The 23,007-nt window shown below is 44.7% G+C and overlaps 1 protein-coding gene across 1 annotated transcript in view; it reads right to left on the bottom strand.

Annotated features, from left to right (window-relative positions):
* KAT2B (lysine acetyltransferase 2B) overlaps positions 1-23,007 on the bottom strand; it is an 89,112-nt gene that overhangs the window by 58,989 nt on the left and 7,116 nt on the right. Inside the window, exon 2 of the mRNA XM_008153493.3 lies at positions 5,263-5,389. Coding sequence (XP_008151715.3) covers positions 5,263-5,389 — 127 coding nt within the window. The remainder of the gene's footprint in view (positions 1-5,262; positions 5,390-23,007) is intronic.

Raw genomic sequence — 23,007 nt, forward strand, 5'->3', positions numbered from 1 at the left:
ATTAGCCCCATTTATCAAGAGGCTACAATATCAGACACTAGGTCTAGGCCAGTGGTCGGCAAACTCATTAGTCAACAGAGCCAAATATCAACACTACAACGATTGAAATTTCTTTAGCGAGCCAAATTTTTTAAACTTAAACTTCTTCTAATGCCACTTCTTCAAAATAGACTCAACCCAGGCCATGGTATTTTGTGGAAGAGCCACACACAAGGGGCCAAAGAGCCGCATGTGGCTTGCGAGCCGCAGTTTGCCAACCACGGGTCTAGACTAACCATTTCATTATGTGGATAAAGAAACAGAATTGCAAAGAGGTTAAGGGACTTGGTAAACTGCTGAGCCAGGCGTAGAATTCTTACTTCCTAACTCCCAGTTGAATGTTCTTTCCACGTGATCCGACTGTTGTCAGTCCTGTGTTTCATACCCAGGAGACAATGACGAGCATCATATTACAGCAGGCCAAGGATGCCTGGCATGGAAGTGACTATCGGGAGACCACATGAAACCAGAGCTCACTGTCAAAAGAACATGTACAGCTGAGCCAAGAGATGCCCAACAGCAAATCAATAGACTAGACATCATCCCAATCGATGAGCCTGAATGTTTTGCTTTGACAAGTCCAGCAGCATTACACATTGACACATGTATGTTACTGGGGACTAAATTAACCATGTTCAGAATAGTGCCGGTGAAGACAGAGCAGCATACACAAACAGAAAGAAAGGTATTTGAGAATTAAGGCTTGCATGATGCTTAACAGAATTCCCTAGACCCCAACTTGTACTCTGTAGGTAATCACTGAGAAGTAATCTGCATGTAAGTGAAACAAGTCAGTCCTAGAAAAACAAATACCACATGATTTCACTTATATGTAGTATCTAAAGAACAATATAAATAAACACACACAACAGATACACATTTATTGATAGACAGAACAGACTGATGACTGGAAGAGGGGAGGGGGTTTGAGGACTGGGTGGAAAAAAGGTGAAGGGATTGAGAAGGCCAAATTTGTAGTTACAAAATAGTCACAGAGATGTAACGTATAGCACAGATAATATAGTCAATAATATTGTAATAACTATGTATGGTGCCAGATGCGTACTGGAAATATGGGGGGTGGGGGGAGAACACTTCGCAAAGTATATAAAAACAAATAAATGAATAAAAAAAATATCCATCTTTAAAAAAGAAGTAATTTGAATGAATAAGAAAAGATGTCTAGAACTTGCTTAAAATACTCTGGCAATAAAAGAGGAAGGGGAAATGGCAAAAGTAAATAAAGTGATGGGTAGAAAGTAGTTTATTAAACTGTTCTTTCTACTTTACATATGTGAAACTTTCCATAACAAAAAGCTTTTTAAGGGGGAGGGAGGAAGCATCATCTCAGGAAAAAGGTTTTTCTATAGTCTTGATACTGTTTTTTTTTTCTACCTTTACATATGTTTAAAACTTTCCAAAATAAAAAGTTTTTAAAAGGGAAGAGGTGGGTTGGAGGAAGCATAATCTCAGAAAAACGTTTTCTACAGCCTTGATACTAAGATACAATGGCATTCTGGAAGTAATTCCAAAAGTACTTGAAAAGGTATAGATATTTTAATCTTAAGAAAGCAGACTGAAGTGGGGGAAAGAGGGAGAAAGGAAGAAGGGAAAGTATTTTGAAAGCATCTATATATATAAAAGCCAAGCAACCGGAACCACCAGTCGCTATGACGTACACTGCAGCGGCCATCGGCGCCCCCCCTCCCCCCCCCCCCCCGGCCAGCCCTGCCCCTGATCAGCCCCCCCACCCCAATCGAGGGCGGGGCCAGCTGGCCAACCTCCCACATCCCCTCCCCCCACTGGCCCGACCCCAATTAGCTCCCATCAGGGCGGGCTGGCCAGACCCCACCCATTCATGAATTCATGCACTGGGACTCTAATCTATAATAACCCCAAAACCCTGAGCAAATCACTGTCAGCAACTCAATATACATCCTTCCAGATCTTTTCCTGTTTATATATATTAAAATGTCATATTTTCTAAGCTAATAAAATGAGATTATACTCATGATGCTGTTCTTGAGTCAATATCCATGCATTTTGGAATGACACCTTGAGAGGCAGGCATGTGGCAGGCACCACACCAATCAGATCCCCTTCTCTGGGGATTTGAGTTCTGAACCAATAGTCACAGGGATGGAAGCAGCCAGAACAGAATCATCCAGCAGGACAGAAGGCCCATAAATCCCTGCCGCTGAGATCCTCTACTGAAACCCCATTTCCCTTTGTTTTCAGCTTCTGAGAGCTCCCGGGACCCATCTTACAAACACTGTTTTCTTATTTAAACTGCACAGAATTCATATCTGTTGTTTTAAGTGAAAGAAGGGCTCATAATAATACATTAATTTGCCAGGCACTGTTCTAAAATCTTTACATATGTTATCTTATTTAATCCTCAAAACAATCTTATGCAGTAGATCCTCCATTTTTGAACAGAGAAAACTGAGGTCCAGGCAGATTAAATAAAATGCTCCAACTCACAGCTATTGGTTGTACAGCCAGGATTTGAACTCGGACTGGCTGACCCTCTAATTCCTAAATTATAAAACCTCCAATTAAGCTGGTTTATGACCTGCTTTTTTTGGTTAAGAATATGTTAAGAATATCTTTCTATGTAGACAAATACATCTTTTTCTAAAGGCCACATTAAATTTCATAACATAGATTTTCCTAATTTAACCAATTACCTCCTACATTGGGAAATTTAAGTTGTTTCCAGTTTTTTAATATCACGAATAAGTATATAATAATTGTCCCCTTGGTTAAATTTGAAGGTACATCTTAACTTACAAGTAGGTTAAATTTTTGGCATGGATTTGCCAGGTGAAAGGATCTATACCTTTTTTCCCCCATTCTATTATATACTGTCAAATAATGGCATTTGTTTTCAAAGCCTGATAAGAAACACGAAAGGGGGCCCAGTCGGCGTGGCTCAGTGGTTGAGCGTCCACCTATGAACCAGGAGGTCACAGTTCGATCCTCGGTCAGGGCACATGCCTGGGTTGCGGGCTCAATCCCCAGTGGGGGACATGCAGGAGGCAGCCGATCAATGAGTCTCTCTCATCACTGATGTTTCCATCTCTCTCTTCCTCTCTGAAATCAATAAAAATATATATCAAAAAAAGAAATATGAAAGGGACAAAGTTGGCTTTTCTTTATAAAAGACTATTTCTGCCTTTGAGTATTCATGTGTGTTTACAAGCTCAGAGTGGCGACAATCTGCTCAGCTAAGAGGCTCTAAAAGACCAAAAAAGAAAGGAAAAAGACTCTGTTTTTCAATGTTAACTGGTATAGGATAATCGAATTTTCCCAATCAATACCAAATACAGTTCAAGCCCAGTGCTTAAGGAGTTCCTGAGCCCAGCTTGTTATCTATCTACCTATCTATTATCTATCTATATAACAGAGGAATATGCAAATTAGCCAGGACACCGTAACGTCATGACTGAATAGCAGGGACCTGCGGCTGCATGGTGCCTGGCTGGGGCGAGGGACCTCAGGCTGCACCCCCCACCTGGCAGAGCTTGACAGGGGACCTCAGGCCGTGCCCCCCACCCTGGTGCTGGGCCTGGAGACCTCAGGCCTCGCCCCCCGCCCAGCGGGGCTTGACAGGGGACCTGAGACTGTGCTCCCTGCCCTGAGGGGCTTGGTGGGGGTGGGGCCAGCCAGATCTGGGTCTCACCCAATGAGGGTGGGGCCGGCCAAGTCTGGGTCTCCTGCGTTTTCGAAGCACCTGCGGGTGGTGGGCATGGACTTGACTCTAGGTCCCACAGCATGCCCCAGACTCTGACAGGAGGGAGATTTTCATATACATTTTACTAATTTTCTTTGATCTCTGACACTTGTATTATAGAGAAAGTACAAACAGCAACATTAAAATATTTCCTCTAATTAATTCCCTTTTAATGTACACAAATTTCATGCACCAGGCCACTAGTTGCATCATATTTTCTGAGGCAAGTCTAAAGGGCACTCACTCAGGGATCAATTGTGAAAAAAGTTAGTGATAAGCAGAGTTGTTTCTGTAACTTCTGAAATCTTTCCTTTGCACTGGGCTGCATCAAAAATCAGAACTTACATTATGTTATATACCAATTAAATCAACACAATGATGTAATTATTTGTGTGTTCACTTCTTTTGTGAGATCCACCTTCTCAGCTTCCTTTTTCAGATTACTCCAGTACAGTAACTTCCTGGGAAGATCACGCTATCTACTGTTTTGCTCTGTGAGTACTGAGATACACTCCAGCTGAGTACAAAATAAAACCTCAGACCACGCTGACCTTGAGGGCTGATGCTGTACCATTTGATATCAGCTGGAAGCTTGTGAGAAAGATGATGTCATAAAGAAGCCACCTGCTTATAAATGGTCAGGCGGAAAATGCCCCTTTAGTGAGAATACTCTGCCCAGTATGTCCTTGCAATAGTGGACAGTAAACTGGACATAAAGACATTCTTTGGGGGCACTGGATAAATGAAGGCAAAAATATAAGTATAATCTTCCAAGATCCTTTATGAACTGGAATTTTAATATCTAATAGGGAAAACTATCCATTAACTTTGATCTACTCAAACAAAATACAGTTTTTTAAAAAATATTTATCTTAAAACTATTTACAGGACAAGAACATATTAGCACAGTCCAGTTGAGTAACACTGGCAGAGTCTCTCTTGCCAGGGTGACAATGATTATCTCGCAGGGACAGATAAAGTTGAAAGGGAAAACACGAGTAAACATTTACTGAACACAAGCCCTGTGAAGAAAGAGCTACCAGATGCAGGAAACTACAGAATATGGAGATAAAATGAAGCATTTCCAGAAAGTCCAGGGAATCAGAAAATAACAACAATAAGAAGACAACAAACCAGTTAGTTGGTTGAGGTTTCAACCTAAGGGGTCAAAGACTCTCGGGTCCCCATCAGAATGAATCAGGACGCCTCACACATCACTCTACCTCGGTCTCCCATCGTTCATCTTATCTGGCGATAATCCCCAAGCCCAATGCAGCTCTTGAGGGGGTGGGAAGAGGCAGGCAAACAGGGCAGGGCTTGTCTCTCACATGAAGCCCTCCCTCCCGAGCAAATTCATGGGACTCAAGAGACTCTTTTGTTGTTGCCTCATACAGAGCAAGTTCGGCTAACCCACGGAATTCATGTAAGTTAGGACTTTCTGGCAACAATGACATCGGTCGAGTTTCCTGGAAGATTGAGGAACTCACCTAGGGCATGGCTACAACTCCGGCAGGATTCTGTTAGGCTGACAATCATCTGCTGCAGATCGGCTCTGGGGGGAGTGGGAGAAGGGTTGGGGTTTTTCCAGCCATTGCATTTACAAGACTCCTCGGCCTAAGAAAAGAATAAAAGAAAGAGAAAATATTATGCTACAAGCAGGAACACACTGAATGTTTTACGCGAGAACGATACACACTGGCTCCGTGACACCTCCCTCTCCACTCCTGACTTTATAATTTTCTAAACATGCCACAAGCAACAAATAGAGAGGAAACACAAAGAGGGTGTCCAATTCAAGCATTTTGGGTTCTGTTGTCATTTTGTGGGTTTTGTGCTGGCTGGAATCTGAGTACCGCAGCTCAGACGGCAAACCCGGACACTTTGGTACCAATGCCCCAAGCAAATGCCCAGGGAGTGGTCCGTTCCCAGGGCGTCCGTCCAAAAAGCTTCCGAAAACGACTAGCCAGACTCCTGAGGTCCCTGAACACAGCGGGGGGCCCAGGCCATGGGTGAGCCTTGCTGGCTCCAAGGCTCCAGCTGCAGGTCTGTCCCATGGACCAGAAGGGAAACCCGTGGAAATGAAATCAGCGATCCAAGGGACATGAAGAGGGACACACGCAGCTGAAGCCACACTTGCAGGCTCTTCCAGGTCCTTTGTGGGCGCCTCGCTTTAGACATGGAGAGGGCCTCGGGACGTAGTCTGGGATTTCTACCTGTGTCTATTTTCCAGGTCTCCCGTATAGAGCACTCTTATTTTAGCAACACCGGATAGAAACATTCCTTCACCTTTTCCACAAACTCTTCACACTTCCCTACCTCCTTAGAGTACAGTGAATGTGATTTAGCCCTTTTTGTGGTGACTTGGGTTATGAAGTGGAGGACAAGCATGGGAAGATATCAATTATTTTCAATCACTCTACCAAGCTGCCACATTGAGTACTTCCGGGGTCACAAGGATTGACAGGTTGGCATGCTTACATTGAGTGATTCCAGCCATTTATAATTCTTCTACGCATCACCACTCCACTGCTCTCCCATTTACTTACTACTTCAATTGCGCTGTGGCTGGGAAACCAGGAAACGTTAGAATAACATGTAACATGTGCCGATTCATTCTGGGTGAGAGCCTTCTATGTACACTGTCTACATATGGCTATTGAGTACTTGAAATGTGGCTAGCCCAAATTGAATTGTACTATCGATGTAGAATACATACCAGACTCAGAAGACTAGTGCAAAAATGAAATAAAATACCTCATTAATAATCTTCACATTAATTATATGTTGAAACATTGGTATTTTTAGATACATGGCGTTACGCAAAGATATTAAAATTCATTTGACCCGTTTGTTTTCGCTCTTTTAATGTGGCTACCGGAACATTTAAAATTACACATATGGTTCACATTATACTTCTACTGGACAGCACTGGCCTGTAAAACAAATTGCACAGATTCTTGTGCTTGGGCTTTGTGTTAGATCACTGGACCCTCAGAGGTCTTTTCTCCCTGCACTGGTTCCCCACCCCACCCCCTGCCGTGCTCCAGCTTGCTGAAGTTAGCAGAAGTCTGACTTGTAGAAAATGACAGAACGGCTGCTGCCTTGACCTCATACAGAAAGTTCTCCCAAAACAGGGACAGTTTCTGACGTGTGTGAAGCGTAAAAAGAATAAATAATTGACAAGGCAAGAAGGGTCAAGGTGGGAGAAGGAAAACCCTTCCCCGTGGGCCCTGGGAATCTAGCCAGCCTAACCTGATTGCTTTTCACAGTTCATCACGGTGAACAAGGAGAGGCAGGACCAACAGGAGGGCCTTACATCAGCAGCCACAGCAGCACGACCCCTGATGCGCAGTCCACCCTCTTTTGTGTGGCCAGGCATCAGGCAGGACCTGGCTGTTACCCCCATTGCTTTGAGATTCTCTGCAAGGAGCCCCCCACCTCTTCTGCGATTGGGAGGACCTCAGAGGCCGTGTTCTTGAGGAAGACTCCCGTGTGAACCTACACCCAAGAAAGCAGCCCCGCAATGTTTGTAGGAATAGAGGGAACCAGCCCCACTGTGGACCACTCCTTTCGTAAGAGCGGAATAACTACTTCAAGGGCCTCCCAAAGTCTCCAGCGTTTCTGAGCGGCTGGTTTGATCTGAGTGCCCTTTCCTTTGGTTAGAGAAAGAAAAATGATGACAAAACAGTCCCAACAAATCAATTAAGTACAGCAGGTCAAAGGAAAAAGCTGTAATAGCCAGAGACTTGGAGTTTGGAGAACAGCAGTCTAAGCCTAGGAACTACTATGCATGTTGCGTTATGAGATATGAGACCAGTGAGGCTCACCAGAAGCAGTGTGACCGAGGGGAAAGGTGGGGGGTGGGGGGGGGGGGGGGTGGGGAATAACTCCTTTGTGTTAGCATTTTCTAGGATTTTTGTGAAGAGGACAGAACATATGTAGTCTAAAATTCCTAAATTATCGCTTTAAACAAATATATTATAAATAAAATTACCCTTCCCTTTTCTTATTTTTTTTTAATATATTTTATTGATTTTTTACAGAGAGTAAGAGAGAGGGACAGAGAGTTAGAAACATTGATCAGCTGCCTCTTGCACACCCCCTACCGGGGATGTGCCCGCAACCAAGGCACATGCCCTTGACCGGAATCGAACCTGGGACCCTTCAGTCTGCAGGCCGACGCTCTATCCACTGAGCCAAACCGGTTTCGGCACCTTTTCTTATTTTATGATATTTATCTTAAAAATTCAACCTAGCCCAGCGAGTGTGGCTCAGTGGTTGAGCTTCGACCTATGAACCAAGAGGTCATGGTTCAATTTCAGGTCAGGGCACATGCCCAGGTTGCGGGCTCAATCCCAAGTAGGGGGCATGCAGGAGGCAGCCGATCTGTGATTCTCTCTCATCATTGATGTTTCTATCTCTCTCTCCCTCTCCCTGTCCCTTCCTCTCTGAAATCAATAAAAATATATTCTTTTTTAAAATTACATAGATTGGTACCACAGACTATTATGCCACCTTTATGGAGAATAAGGCTATTTGTACTGACATGGAAAATGTCTTAAGTCCTTGTGAATGGCAAAAAAAAAGCAAGCTATAGAACAATACATAGCATAAAGTAATTATGCTTTTTAAAAATACATGAGTTGCCCTAGCTGGTTTGGCTCAGTGGATAGAGTGTTGGCCTGCAGACTGAAAGATCCCGGGTTCGATTCCGACCAAGGGCACATGCCTGGGTTGTGGCCTGGATCCCCAGTAGGGGGCGTGCAGGAGGCAGCCTATCAATGATTCTCTTTCATCATTGATGTTTCTATCTCTCTCTCCCTCTCCATTCCTCTCTGAAATAAAAATATATTTTTAAAAAATGCATGAGTAAACAATTTAAATATATATGTATGTGAATATATAGAGGAACTAGATAGATACATACTTATGTGGGGGGCCAGAGTGGGGCAGGGGAAGGGACATTCACCTTGTACTATGTCTTCTTCTCTATGATATTCATACTCACAGGCTGCTTGCTAATTTTCTTTAACACTGATTCACCTGAAGAAAAAAATTCCGATGACAGTAACAACAGCTCAGCATAAATCAATTGGTGCGAGGGATGGTAGAAACCACATCCTTATCACAAACCACATTTAAGAATTCAAGGATCCAAAACATTTCTCCCTGTGGAGTTGCTTATAAAGCCTCTATCCCCTCACTGAGATCCAAGCCAAAAAAATAACAAGCTTTTCTGCAATTCTTGGAGAGACAACACAGATTTTTAAAGATTTATAAATTTTAATTTCATTATTGCAACAGACTTACAGCAATCAGCCCAGAAAGAAATTTATGCCATTTCTTGTCTTAACTTGGCAGAGAATAATGGCGGCGTTCGTGGGGGCAGATAAATGGGTGGGGTCACGAACCCCCTGGCAGGGAGACTTGTAATAATAAAGCCTTGCATCTCCCCTACTCCATGTAAAAATGTTACATCCCAAACATCAACCACACTTATTGATGTGTCTGATGAATTCTACCAACAATAAACACTTCGGCTTAAAAATGTAACTGAATACTTTCTTTCAAAACTGGCTAACTTCGCTTCCTCCACTGAGTCTTGGGATCCCAGTAGCTTTTACAAAGTAGATTTTTATTTCTTTTGTTCAGAGCGATGGAGAGTTTTTCCAAATGAATAGAAAATTCCCTAAAAACAAAGAGGAGGATGAAGGGAGAGAGAGAGAGAGGGAAAGAGTGAGGGAGCAAACACAGGGCAAATACTGAGGAGCACAAAAGCTCTGTCAGACACACAGCACTCCAACCAGGCCAATACATGGCAGCCAGCCACACGGGGATACCAAGCCTTTGAAAGGTGGTAGGCCCAAGTTCAGATGCGCTAGTAAATGTAAAATACTGGATTTCAAAGACTTAGTACGCCCCCCCCCAAAAAAAAATGCTAACATATCTCATTAAAATTTATTTTACAGCGATTACATGTTATAATGCTATTCTGGTATTGGGTTAAATAAAAGATGAAATTAATTAAATTTAACTGTTGGTTTTTCTCACTTTTTTTAATGTGTAGTGGGTTCAACAGTGTCCCCCCAAAGTTCATGTCCATCTGGAACCTTAGGATGGGACCTGATTTGGAAACAGATATGATTATTTAAGGTTCTTTTTTTAAAATATATTTTTATTGATTTCAGAGAGGAAGGAAAGGGAGCGAGAGATGGAAACATCAATGATGAGAGAGAATCACTGATCGGCTGCCTCCTGCACGCTCCCTACTGGGGGTAGAGTCACAACCTGGGCATGTGCCCTTAACCAGAATCAAACCCGGGACCCTTCAGTCTGCAGACCAGCGCTCTATCCACTGAGCCAAACTGACGAGGGCTACTTAGGGTTCTTGAGATAACATTATCCTGGAGCCACCAGATACTACGAAAACGCAAGGAAGGATTCTCCCCAGAGCCTTCAGGGGGAGCAGGTCCTGCTGACACCTTGACTTCAGACTGCTGGTCTCCAAATCTGTGAATGAAGGAACTTTCTGTTGCTTCATCCACCCTGTTTGTGATCGTTTGTTATGGTGGCCCCAGAAAATGAATATATCTGGCGACTTGAAAATGTTAAGTTACATGTGGCTTATATTATATTCCTATTGGACACCACTGTACTAGAGTTTAAAAGGAATCCACGCCCCAAACCCAAGTCTTCACTACAGACCCCAACAACTTAGATACAAAACAGTCCCAACAGTTCCTAAGTGGTTCTAAGTGGTTCAAGATATTCCCCATCGAGATAGTTGAAAGTCCCTGGGGCTTTGCTCACTTGTTTCAGAATGTTTTGGGGGAGGATATGAAAAGTACTTCCTACAAGTGTACATATGTCATGCAATACTTTGAAACCCAAGTGCATAACATCTTTAATGCATGTGGGACTTATTGCCCAATTCACTAAAGAGGACACACTTAGTCCTTTAGAAAGCATTCAAACATTATCCTTTAACTGCCAGCGAAGCATTTCCCACCAGATGTTCCAAATTGCTGCCACCATGCCCTTGGCCTTGGCCTTCATATCTCCCGTCCATATGTTCAGGCCCAGCCACTGTTCTTTGAGATAAGAGGTCTCCCTTCAAAACACCTTTCCCATGTCTCTGCTTAATGAGGCAAGACAGCTGCCGTCTCAAGGAACTCCCAAGGGGAATGGCCTTGCCGCTTTAACAAAGTACCAGCTGAAGGACAGCCTTTTAGGGAGTATGCTGCCAAGCCAATTACTGCAGCAGCTAGCAACCCAGGCTCAAGGAGGGGAAGGCTGCCCAGATGACTTCACCTACCCCCAGAGCAAGTCCCTGTAGACGGGACAGAACCACACAAGAAAAGGCCACCGCACTGCTTTCGATGGGGCTAGGATTAAAATGTTTCTGCCACCACAGGATCCAGGGTTAGGGGTCCAGAGAATGCAACAGACTTTGTCATAGGAGGCAGAAGCCAGGATGGATGGTGAGAAGGCAGCTAAACTGGATAAACAAGTGATCGTGACCCAGATGACAGAGAGGGGAGCAGGGCGCCCGCAGTTCACTCGGTGTGGATGAGTAAGATGGGTGTGAAGGTATTTGGGTAACATCCAGAACAAAAGAAAGACAGCCAAGCTGTCTAGTAAGATTCTGTCATGCTTAACATACTGGGAAGTCATTATTTACTGGAATACTTAAGTCGGTGACAGGGATGTCCCACAGCAAGAATACACCGACAGGAAATTTATGGAGTAGAACTGTGAGTTCAACATTTAGTAAGCACCTAAAATGAGAAATGTGCTTGAGAATTTGTGTGAGGAAGGTATTAATTATTCCCATTTTTCAGGAGACCTAAGATTCTGAGGATGTAAGAGGTTTGCCTGAGCTTATTCAGTGCACCCTGCAGGAGAACTGAGTGCAGGCAGATAATTGGGCCTGGGGTTGTGTGTGGTCCTCACTCTATTTTACTCTCTCTCTGAAACAGGCTGGACAATGACGGAACGCTTAAAAGTCAAGGACCAAAACAACAGTGAGATACAACTTCACACGGATGAATGATGTTGCTGTGCACATCCGTGTGTAATCGTTGTGTGGATGCATGTTTTCATTTCTCTTGCGTTAGAAAGTAGGAGTGGGGCTGAAACCAGTTTAGCTCACTGGATAGAGCGTCAGCCTGCGGACTGAAAGGTCCCAGGTTCGATTCCGGTCAAGGGCATGTACCTTGGTTGTGGGCACATCCCCAGTAGGGGGTGTGCAGGAAGCAGCTGATTGATGTTTCTCTCTCATTGATGTTTCTAACTCTCTATCTCTCTCCCTTCCTCTCTGAAAAAAAAAATCAATAAAAATATTTTTTTAAAAAAAAGAAAGTAGGAGTGGGTTTGCCGGGTCATGTGGTAAAGTTATCTTTAACATTTAAAAACATTTTATTTTAGTTGTAAAATACACATCGTGTCCAACCTGGAACAGAGAGTTAGTGGAAAGAACCTGATTGTCCATCAATGGGTGAACGCATAAACAAAATGTGGCACATCCACATATTGGAATATCACTTGGCAATAAAAAAGAATGAAATGCTGATACATGCTACAACATGAATGAATCTCAAAAAACATTATGCTAAGTGTAAGAAGCCAGTCAAAAAAGACCACATATTGTATAACTCCATTCATATGAATATCCAGAAGAGGTCATTTTATAGAGATAGAAACTAGATTAGCAGACTGGGGCTGGGCCACAAATGGGGTTGACCACGAATGAATGCAAAGATATTTTGGGGGTGATAGAAACTTTCTAAAGCTGGATTATGATAATTATACAACTCAGTCAATTTCCTAAAAACCACTGAACTGGACACTTAAAATCGGAGAATTTTATGGCATAGAAATTATACCGTAGTGAAACTGTCTTTTAAAAAGGCAAGAACTGCCCGGCCAGGCATGGCTCAGTGGTTGAGCATCGACCTACGAACCAGGAGGTCATGGTTCAGTTCCCAGTCAAGGCACATGCCCGGGTTGCGGATTCAATCCCCAGAGGGGGATGTGCAGGAGGCAGCCGATCAATGATTCTCTCTCCCCATTGATGTTTCTAACTCTCTCTCTCCCTTCCTTTCTGAAATCAATAAAAGTATATATATATTTTTTTTTAATAAAAGTATATTTTTAAAAAATAAATAAAAATAAAAAGGCAAGAATTGCCCTAACCGGTTTGGCTCAGTGGATAGAGTGTCAGCCTGCGGACTGAAGGGTCCTGGGTTCGATTCTGGTCAACGGCATGTACCTTGGTTGGGGGCTTGATCCCCCAGTAGGAGGCGTGCAGGGGGCAGCTGATCAATGTTTCTCTCTCATTGATGTTTCTAACTCTCTATCCCTCTCCCTTCCCCTCTGTAAAAATCAATTTAAAAAAATAATAAAAAGGCAAGAATTGCAAGCAACTGAATCAGCACCTCAAATATGGATCTTCTGCAAAGTGGTCCCAAAGTGCATCCCAAAATTGAGGGTTAATTTCCCCTCATAAATTGAAGAGCTCAATTAATCACGTTTGAAAAAGAAAAGAAAAAAAGACCAGCTCTTGGGGGTCCTGTCTGTCCTTCTCTGATCTAAAAAAAAAGTATCATGCCGAAACCGGTTTGGCTCAGTGGATAGAGCGTCGGCCTGTGGACTCAAGGGTCCCAGGTTCGATTCCGGTCACGGGCATGTGCCTTGGTTGCGGGCACATCCCCAGTGGGAGGTGTGCAGGAGGCAGCTGATCGATGTTTCTCTCTCATCGATGTTTCTAACTCTCTATCCCTCTCTCTTCCTCTCTGTAAAAAATCAATAAAATATATTCAAAAAAATAAAAAATAATAATAATAATAAAAAGTATCATAAGTTCCAGTGTCTAGGTGGCCATACCTCCGCTGTCAAAATTTGCCTGGGCCAGAGAGAAATAGCAAATAAGAGGAATAAGTGAGTCATAAAGTAGGCTGCCCTGTTTTTACAGTTTGTGGAGAATTTGAAACAATTAAAACTTGCTAAGAATAAGGCCATGTGGCTGGTGTTCCTTTTGGGCTCCCTCCCTCAACACCTTTGACTTGCTGACATCCAACTTTCTGGCAGGTTCGCAAATTCACTCGAGCTCAGCTGAAATCTAACGTGGATTTCTGAACAGTGGATCCAGCTCCCCCTCCCTGAATTGCAGTATAAAATATAAGCTACAGCTCAGGGTGAGGGCGGGGAGACTAATAACTTCTGGAAATGACTAAAAGGGGGTGAGGAGTGAGACTGGGATGGGGAGGATTGGGGAAAGAGGGTTTACATTTTCATTTGCTACCACCGTGAGTGAGCTGCCTTTTGAATTTTCCTCTTAGTGGAGTGCATATATTACTTAGATAAAAATCTTTTAATCCTGTGTTAAAAGCACAACACCACCTGCAGCCTGTCCTATGCGGTTGTGATCGCAATACATTTTCTCTTTGCAAGCGAACTGCTTCGGAAGCAGTGTGAGTAAGGCTCTTGTGATGTGCAACCCTGCTTCTCGAACTTGAACTCACTCAGGAATGCCCTAGGACATCTTGTGGAAATGCTGACTCGGGTTCAGCAGGTTCAGGGTGGGGCCTGAGGTTCTGCATTGCTAACGAGTTACCACAGGAGGGAACACTGTGAGGAGCAGAGATGTGAAGGGGAAGAAAACAGTCTGGTGGATGTGAGTCAATACTGCTCCCCTCTCCCCACCTTATCCTTCCACATCCTTCAACTGGAAGGGCTACGTCATCCTTTCCAGGACATAAACCCCATTTCTTTCTCCACTGGGTGACAATCCTTCCCGGTCACCCAGGTGTACATGGAAGGCCAGCAGACACCATCAAACTATGATTTGAAACTGGGATTTCAGAAATCCGGGGATTTTTGGCACAGGTGGAAAGAAGGAAGTGGGAGTAGGGGGAGGAGGTCTGACCTCAGGAGATCAGATATGCCTGGTATTGAAAGTGAAAACAGACTCCAAGGGAAGAGAAGATCACCCTTTTCTAATTCAGTAGCAGACTTATCTCTGAACACCTTAATTACGAGTGCCATTTGGGTCTGGAAAGCCACAAGAAACAAAGATAATTGAACAGTGTGGTCAAGGATACAGAAAGAGAATGGAGTTGAAGAAATGACCTGGGGCAAAACAAACTAGGTAAAACACCCCATTTGAGAGCTTCCCCATGCTAAGATTAGTCCAACGTCAAAGCAACAGAACACCATGTGGACAGCCCTGCCTGGACAAAGTCCTAGTGCCTAGGCTGGAGGTGAATAAGGAGCTGTCCTCTTTATGCTAAACTAGAGGCCCGGTGCACAAAATTTGTGCACTCGGAGGGAGGGGGGAAACTCCTCAGCCTGGCCTGTACCCTCTTGCAGTCTGGGAGCCCTCAGGGGAGCAGGCCTACGCCAGCAGTCGGACATCCTTAGCGCTGCTGTGGTGACAGGAGAGGCTCCCGCCACCACCGCTGCACTCACCAGCCATGAGCCCGGCTTCTAGCTGAGCGGCGCTCCCGCTGTGGGAGTGCATTGACCACCAGGAGGCTGCTCCTGTGTTGAGCATCTGCCCCCCCGGTGGTCAGTGCGCATCATAGCGACCGGTTGTTCCACCGTTCTGTCGAATTGCATATTAGCCTTTTATTATATAGGATAAATCAGGTCAGATTGAATCAATGACCCAGGACCCTCAGGCATTATCTCAGAAGGTGCTAGAATGACTCCAGTGCTACTAAATGTCGGAGGGGGGCCAGGACCTTCATTCTATCTGAGTCACCTCTCTAGGATCAAACCCAAACATTTGATGCACCACCCCTGAAAGGGTCTGAGGAGGTCCTGAGTGACAGCAGGGCCAAGACACTCGTGACCCAGAACTCTAAATCCAAGATAATTCCTGGGCCCTGGCAGTGTTTCTCAGTGGTTAGAGCATCGGCCCTCGCACCCAAGGACTGCGGGTTCGATTCCCAGTCAAGGGCATGTATCTGGGTTGCAGGTTCAATCCCCAGCCCTGGTTGGAGCACGAGTGGAAGGCAACCAATCGATGTGTCTCTCACATCAAGTTTCTCTCTTTCTCCCTCCCTTCCTTCCACTCTCTCTAAAAGTCAATGGAAAAAATGTCCTTGGGTGAGAATTATCAACAACAATAAAAAAAAGAATTCCTGGAATCTCTTTAAACACACACACACACGTCTAATCTCAAGACTTTATCGGTGAACTTGCCAAAGCAGTCAGCTCAGTCTGACACACGGGAAAGATTCGTCAAACTATTTGGCTGGCACGGAGCAGCCCAGACACCCAGCTGACCGACAGGCTTTTTCACTCTTCAGCCTGTTGTTCTGGCACCACGTCAACCGGGATGAGCAAAATAAACACCATATAAGCTGCTTCCTTGGGCAGCTCGCCATCTCATGGTATCAGTCATTTATCGGGGCTGATGACTCGCAGCTACACATAACCAGTCCAACCTGAAAAACGGAACCTCCAGTCCACATTCCCAACTGCCTGCCTCTGGCATGTCTGCCCAGTAAGTTTTACATTAAGGCTTGCCCTCAACCCCAACACCTCCATTGCAACTACCTTGTTCTCTTCATTGGCATCACTGTTCTCCCAGCTCCTGAGGCTCAATTCATCTGCATTCAGCACCCTCATCCTGATTCTTTTTTCAGAGTGTGTCCCAGATATATGCCTTCTCTACTCTCACAGGGACCCAGGTTAGGCCCTAATAGCCCCTTCGAAGGCACAGCTTCCTCCCCACTTGCAATGCATTGCCACGCCCAGCCCTCCTTCTAGCACCCACTGTCTTAACACATCACTCAACTCAGAAAAAAAACATTTAAGAATGTTGCGCATTTCTGTTCGATACTTTCCAAGGAAATTTTAGCCTGCATCATCTTATTTTTCTCCTCCCCGCAAGCCCATAGGACAAGTAATTCAATGCTTGGAGAAGGGGTGTGGCTTGCCTGAGTTCACCCAGCTGGCAAAGGGGCAAGGAGCCAAAACCTAGAACTCCTCAGTGGCACTCTAAATATCTTGTGTCTCCTCCTTCTTAAAGGGCAAAGACACATTATTCTCAAGTGGATTCGGTTCAAAATTTTCTACCTGAAATTCAAAACCTTCTGTCAACTGATTTATTTCTTCCTTCCCTAGTGGATCCTACTTCTTACTATTCCTATTTGCTCACTTTTTTTTTCCATTTTTCTTTAACTTGGCTAGTCTCTTTTGTAAGCTCAATAATTATGATTTGGCACTGCTTTTTTTTTTTAGCACTGTTTTTAACTCTAGTAATAGCTACCATGTCTTGAGCATTTAGAATGTTCTAGATACTAGACCAAACTGCTAAATAATCTCATTTTATCGTCAAAACAACAGTTGACTACTAAGAGCCCTACCTAATTTAACACACCCCAAATAGAACTCTTGACCCCCACCCACCCCAAACTTGCTTCCCCCACGGTCTTGCTCATCTTGGTAAATGGAACCATCATCCTCTTTCTGGTGCTCAGGCCAGCAACCTAGACATTAGTTCATGTCTGTCTTGTATTCACACGTCACCCTCTCACTGCAAATCAAATCCCGTTGCCACTGCACCTACAATATAGCTCCAAATTGTGGGCTTCTCACCCCTCCACGCCCGCCACCCTCCGCCACGCACCGCTATCCATGTGTACCCAGACCGCAATAACGCCAACTGGCCCTGCTTCTACTCTTCCTCTTGTATGCTTTATTCTTCCAAAGCAGCCAGCGGGGATGCTTTAAAAATGCAGATTTAATCTGAATCCACTGGAAACACCCCGGGTGTCCCTAACAGGTGAATGGATAAACTAACTGAAATGCTCCTCAGCAACAAAAATTTAAAAAATTAAGTACATGCAGCAGCATGGATGAATCTCAAAAACACTATGCTGAGCGAAGAAGAAAATAATGTACTATGTGATATCATTTATACGAAATTATAGAATATCAAAACTAACTTAGGGTGACACAAATGAGCTCAGTGGTTGCCTCTGGGAGAGAGGGATTTGAATGGCAAGGAGCAGGAAGGAACTTTCTAGGGCCGTGGTCGGCAAACTGCGGCTCGCGAGCCACATGCGGCTCTTTGGCCCCTTGAGTGTGGCTCTTCCACAAAATACCACGTGCAGGTGCGCACGTAACAGTGCGATTGAAACTTCGTGGCCCATGCGCAGAAGTCGGTTTTCGGCTCTCAAAAGACATTTCAATCGTTGTACTGTTGATATTTGGCTCTGTTGACTAATGAGTTTGCCGACCACTGTTCTGGGGCAGTGAAAATATTTTTTTGTCTTGCTATGCATTTGTCAAAATGGATCAGAAGTAACGATCAGATCACTTCACAGTGTGAAAATTACACTTTGGCAACCTGGCCCCCATTGACCTCTGCCCATTCTTCTCCTTCACTTGCCCTCCCACACCCTCCCTGACCCATCTAGCCACAAAGGTTGCCTGGCAGCCCTTGAACATACCAAGCCCTTTCTGCCCCTGAGTCTTTGCACTCCCCACCTGGCACCCTCCCTCTGAGCTTCATTCAGGCCCCAGACCCTGTCCCCTCCTCAGAGGGACCTTTCTGGCACTCATCTGAAGGCACTCGCCAGGCACTCTCATTTATTTCTCTGTTTTCATCCTGTGGGTGGCACTTACCACTCTCTGTTATTTTCTTATTTACTGTCTGCTTCTGCTCCCAGAAAGCAAGCTCTGCAAGAGTGAGGACCCATCTGTCACTGTATCCCCCACATCTAAACCAACGCCTGGCACATGACATAACAGTTTGTTGAATGAATGGAAAAAAGTTGACAACTGTCACAATCTCCATTTTACAGCTTTGAAATCTGAGGCTTGCAAAGGGTAAGTAACCTCCCCCGGGGTCTCACTCCAGGATTCACACCCAGGCCATCTGTCCTCCAGGCCCCCATCTCAACCATTCTGAGGTCTTCCTTCCGTTTTGCTTCTTCGTTTTGTACTGCTCACTCACCCTGGGCTGGGCCTCTCCCCTACACTTCCACCTGCCCCAAGCTCATGATGGCTTCTCTCTCCATTGACTTCATGCTTGATTATCCTCTCCATATTTCTCTTTCCTTCTGTTTCTGTCTCCCCAGCAAGATGAGGGGCTCCTAGTGACTTTCCCTTCCTTTTGTCACTCACCACACACCTAGGACAGAGCTGGGCACAGGCACCTAACCAATACTCATGAACGTGATCCCTTGGAGGTTTTGGGTGAGTCAGGTAGCCCTGTGGGTATGTGCAAATCCTGGGTTACATGACTCACTTTGCTATTTCAAAGTACGCTGACCTTAGCTTCCTTGGCATCCGGCCATTCAGTTTCAACACCAGCTTGTTAGGGCTGATGCAAATTAGAGCTGCCACCATCAGGCACTATGATATTACTCAGGTCTCCTTGCTGTACTTCTGGAATCTCCTGCATACCGCAGAAGCCTCGCAGAAGGCTGAGCACGCAATGCATGGGGACTGATCAGGATGGTGTGGGATTAATGGAAGCATCCTCACGTCTTCCCCTGAGGTCACTTAAGGGATTACTCAAAGCTTTCTCCTAAGGTTAGGTGGTGTATTATTCCAAGTCGATCATTAGAGATATTATTCACACTTTTTTCCCCAAAGTAAACGCATTCATCTCCTGATTGACAAAATAGTAAGCCCTGAGTCTGGGCCTCTGAATGCAAACAGAAGAACCAATGAAAGAAAGCCTATTCAAGCCTTTCGTTAAAGCAGGAAGCAAAGCAATAAGAAATACAGTTAGAAAACATGACTTTATAGGCAACTGATATTTTTTTTTTCTAGTTCACTACCGTAATGTGGACTTTTAGAACATAGCATACGTTTTAACTTCACAGGTTTTAACTCGCTGGTCTCACAATACTCGTGATCTCCTCGTGAGAATTTAATTCTCATTTGAGGAAAAGGAAACGGTGGTCAGAGAAGGTCGCCTCATTTGCTCAGAGGAGGATTCAAAGTGGTTGTGACGTCTCCTTGTTCCATCTTATAGCAGAAGTCCAAGCCATCAGACAAGCACTGCCGGTCATCCGGTCCACAGGAGTTCACGGGAACCCCACTCAGCTACTCAGGGCTACCCTGCTTCTGACCACATGGCCTTGGGCAAGTTACTCAACCTCTCTGAAAATCCTCTTTAAGACAAGATTTTCCATGCCCTAACAGGTTTGGCTCAGTGGATAGAGCGTCGGCCTGCAGACTGAAAGGTCCCAGGTTCGATTCCGGTCAAGGGCATGTACCTTGGTTGCGGGCACATGCCCAGTAGGAGGTGTGCAAGAGGCAGCTGACCGATGTTTCTCTCTCATCGATGTTTCTAACTCTCTATCCTTCTCCCTTCCTCTCTGTAAAAAAAATCAATAAAATATATATTTTTTTAAAAAGACAAGATTTTCCTCCCTCCAATCTCATGGGTGAATATGAAATGCACTGTGAGTGTGAAAGGACACATTCATTAAATAAGTAAGTATTGAGCACCTACTATGGATAAGGCTCAGTTCATGGACCTGGGATATGGAATGAACCAAAGTCCCTGCCTCATGGAGCTTCTATTGCCATAAAAGAAACAGACAAGAAATGATTTAAAATGTACATGTGAGTGCTTGCTTTAGCAGCACATATACTAAAATGGGAAAATAAAATACACGTGTGATTTCCAAGAATTGATAAGCGCAGTAAAGGAAAACAAAACAAGCTAAGATTATAGAGATGAGATGCTATTTTAGATCCAGGGCAGGGGATGGGCTAGTCAGTGTCTCTGAGACACTGGCCCTTGAGAACAGTGAAATGAGGAGGATTGAGAACTCTGAAATGAGACTTGACAACGAGCCACGCGAATACCTGGAGAAGAAGAGTGTACGGCACAGGGGCTACCAGCATGCACAATTACACGCCAGAGATGAAAGCAATTCAATGCTACAAAGGATTCAATTCCATTTCAATTATCACTAGGTGATGAACTGTCATAAGGAGTTTGGACAGGAGCTACCTGAGCAGAAATCTTCTGAAGCAGCCCGTGGGAATAAATACCAAATGAACAAATGAATGGCAACAGGTATAATGCCCCTGTGGTACATGCACGCACAAGTAAACAAGATGAAAATTCAACTGTGTTAAATCTATCGATTATGGAAACACTGATAAGTGGATGGTCCATATGATTCCACTTAACTAATAAGTTTATCTCATATTTTTATACACGTTTTCTTGGATAAAGTGTCACTATCACAGAGGTATTCGTGTCCACTGGCGTTTTATATACTAGGTTCTGCCCAGTCTTCCAGTAACCCTGCCCCAGGTCCCAACATGTGTGGTTCTGCCAGCCCTGCAGGACACCGTGGATAACTGCAGTCACCTTCCAGAATCAGGATGGTGACAGCAGAACTTCACATGGATATTCACCAGCAAAGGACTCACGGATGCAGACACCAGGAGACAAGAACTCTGCAGTCTGAGCATGCCACCGGCTGTGATATCACAGGCCCCCTGCACCCACCTTCCCCGCCTTCTGCCTCTCCCCCTGCTTGGCCAGATACACCCCCGATTTCTTGTCCTGGCCTCGTGGGTTCTTCCCAGTGCACCTGAATGTCAGATTCCCATCTTTTCTTTGAAAAGCCACATTAAAATTCATTTTATCAGCCCTGGCTGGTTTGGCTCAGTGGATAGAGCGTTGGCCTGTGGACTGAAGAGTCCCAGGTTCGATTCCAGTCAAGGGCATGTACCTTGGTTGCAGGCACATCTCCTGTAGGGGGTGTGCAGGAGGCAGCTGATCGATGTTTCTCTCTCATCGATGTTTCTAACTCTCTACTCCTCTCCCTTCCTCTCTTTTAAAAAAAAAAATCAATAATATATAAATTATATATATATATATATATATATATATATATATAAGCATTTCAAAAGCATAAAAAACAATAAACAGGGTTTGCTTAAATAGAAAAGATAAAACTTTTTTTAAAAATTCATTTTATCAAGTTGTCCATATCCAATGCTTTCCATCCTGGGGCAGGGGAAGGCTTCCATCTTGAAAATGGCTGACCATTTTGAACTTGTTTTTCCGCCTTTAAAATGTGTCTTGACACACAACTGCTGGATGCCACAACACAGACGCAGCTCACAGACATGATCACGTGGACTGACAGAAGCCAGATACAAAAGCGTTCATACCATGTGATTCCATGTATAGGATGTTTAAGAAAGGCAAGACTACTCCCTGGTAATGACATCAGAATAGGGGTTCCCAGGGATGGGGAGAGGGCCCCAAGAAAACCCTCTGAGGTGCTAGGAATGCTCTATAGCTTTTTCCGGGGCGGGGGGGGGGGGGGGGGGGGCAGTGGCATGGATGCACGCACATGTAAAAACTCACCAGGCTACGTACAGTACTTATCACTTCAGCACTTTACTGTCTGATAGTAAGATTAAAAGTGAAAAAGTGCAGTCTTATGAAGAGTTGTCTGGGGACTTCAAAAACATCCTGACAGGCGTTTCCTTACCTCTCTGGCATTTCTGGCACCTTCTACAACCTGAGTGGGGATCTCTTTCATCTTCCTTCCTTCCTGCAGGAAATTCTACTGGGCCATTCTTGATGGCCAGCTTTAAAACAATCAAGGGCATGAGTCTGTCCGTCTGCCCTGGGCCAGTAATAAAGAAGCTTATTTTGCTTTATGGCTTCCACGAACTAGCAAAGCCTTTGAACGTCCCTCTCAATAGGGGGACAATAAACATCAAGTGAGAGCAGGAGAATGCGGAAAACACATGAAATCCTCTCTGTAAACCATTCGGAGGAACAGCAGCCCCTCCGTGGGTTATGCATACATGCATGCAAGTTCTTTGATCCAAACCCCATGAGGAAGTTTGGGAAGAGAATGCAGAATGGTGCACTGGAAAGAGACCACCCCCCACCCACCCGCCGCCGCCCCGTGGGCCAGCTCTTCACTGAGCACCCACCGCAGCTTGAGAAAGTTGCTAAGCCTCCGTAGGTCTTGGTTCCCTGCTAGTAAGATGACCTTCCTTACCTTGCTCTTCATCCCAGGGAGAAGAATCGAGTGGCATGAGGCCTACACTTGGGCAAAACGCAAACAGCCGAGACCGACGGAAAGTTTTTAAATATATTTTATTGATTTTTTACAGAGAGGAAGAGAGAGGGATAGAGAGTTAGAAACATCGATGAGAGAGAAACATCGATCAGCTGCCTCTTGCACACCCCCTACTAGGGATGTGCCCGCAACCAA

The sequence above is a fragment of the Eptesicus fuscus genome, chromosome 18 (assembly GCF_027574615.1).
Source record: "Eptesicus fuscus isolate TK198812 chromosome 18, DD_ASM_mEF_20220401, whole genome shotgun sequence".
Taxonomy (NCBI): domain Eukaryota; kingdom Metazoa; phylum Chordata; class Mammalia; order Chiroptera; family Vespertilionidae; genus Eptesicus; species Eptesicus fuscus.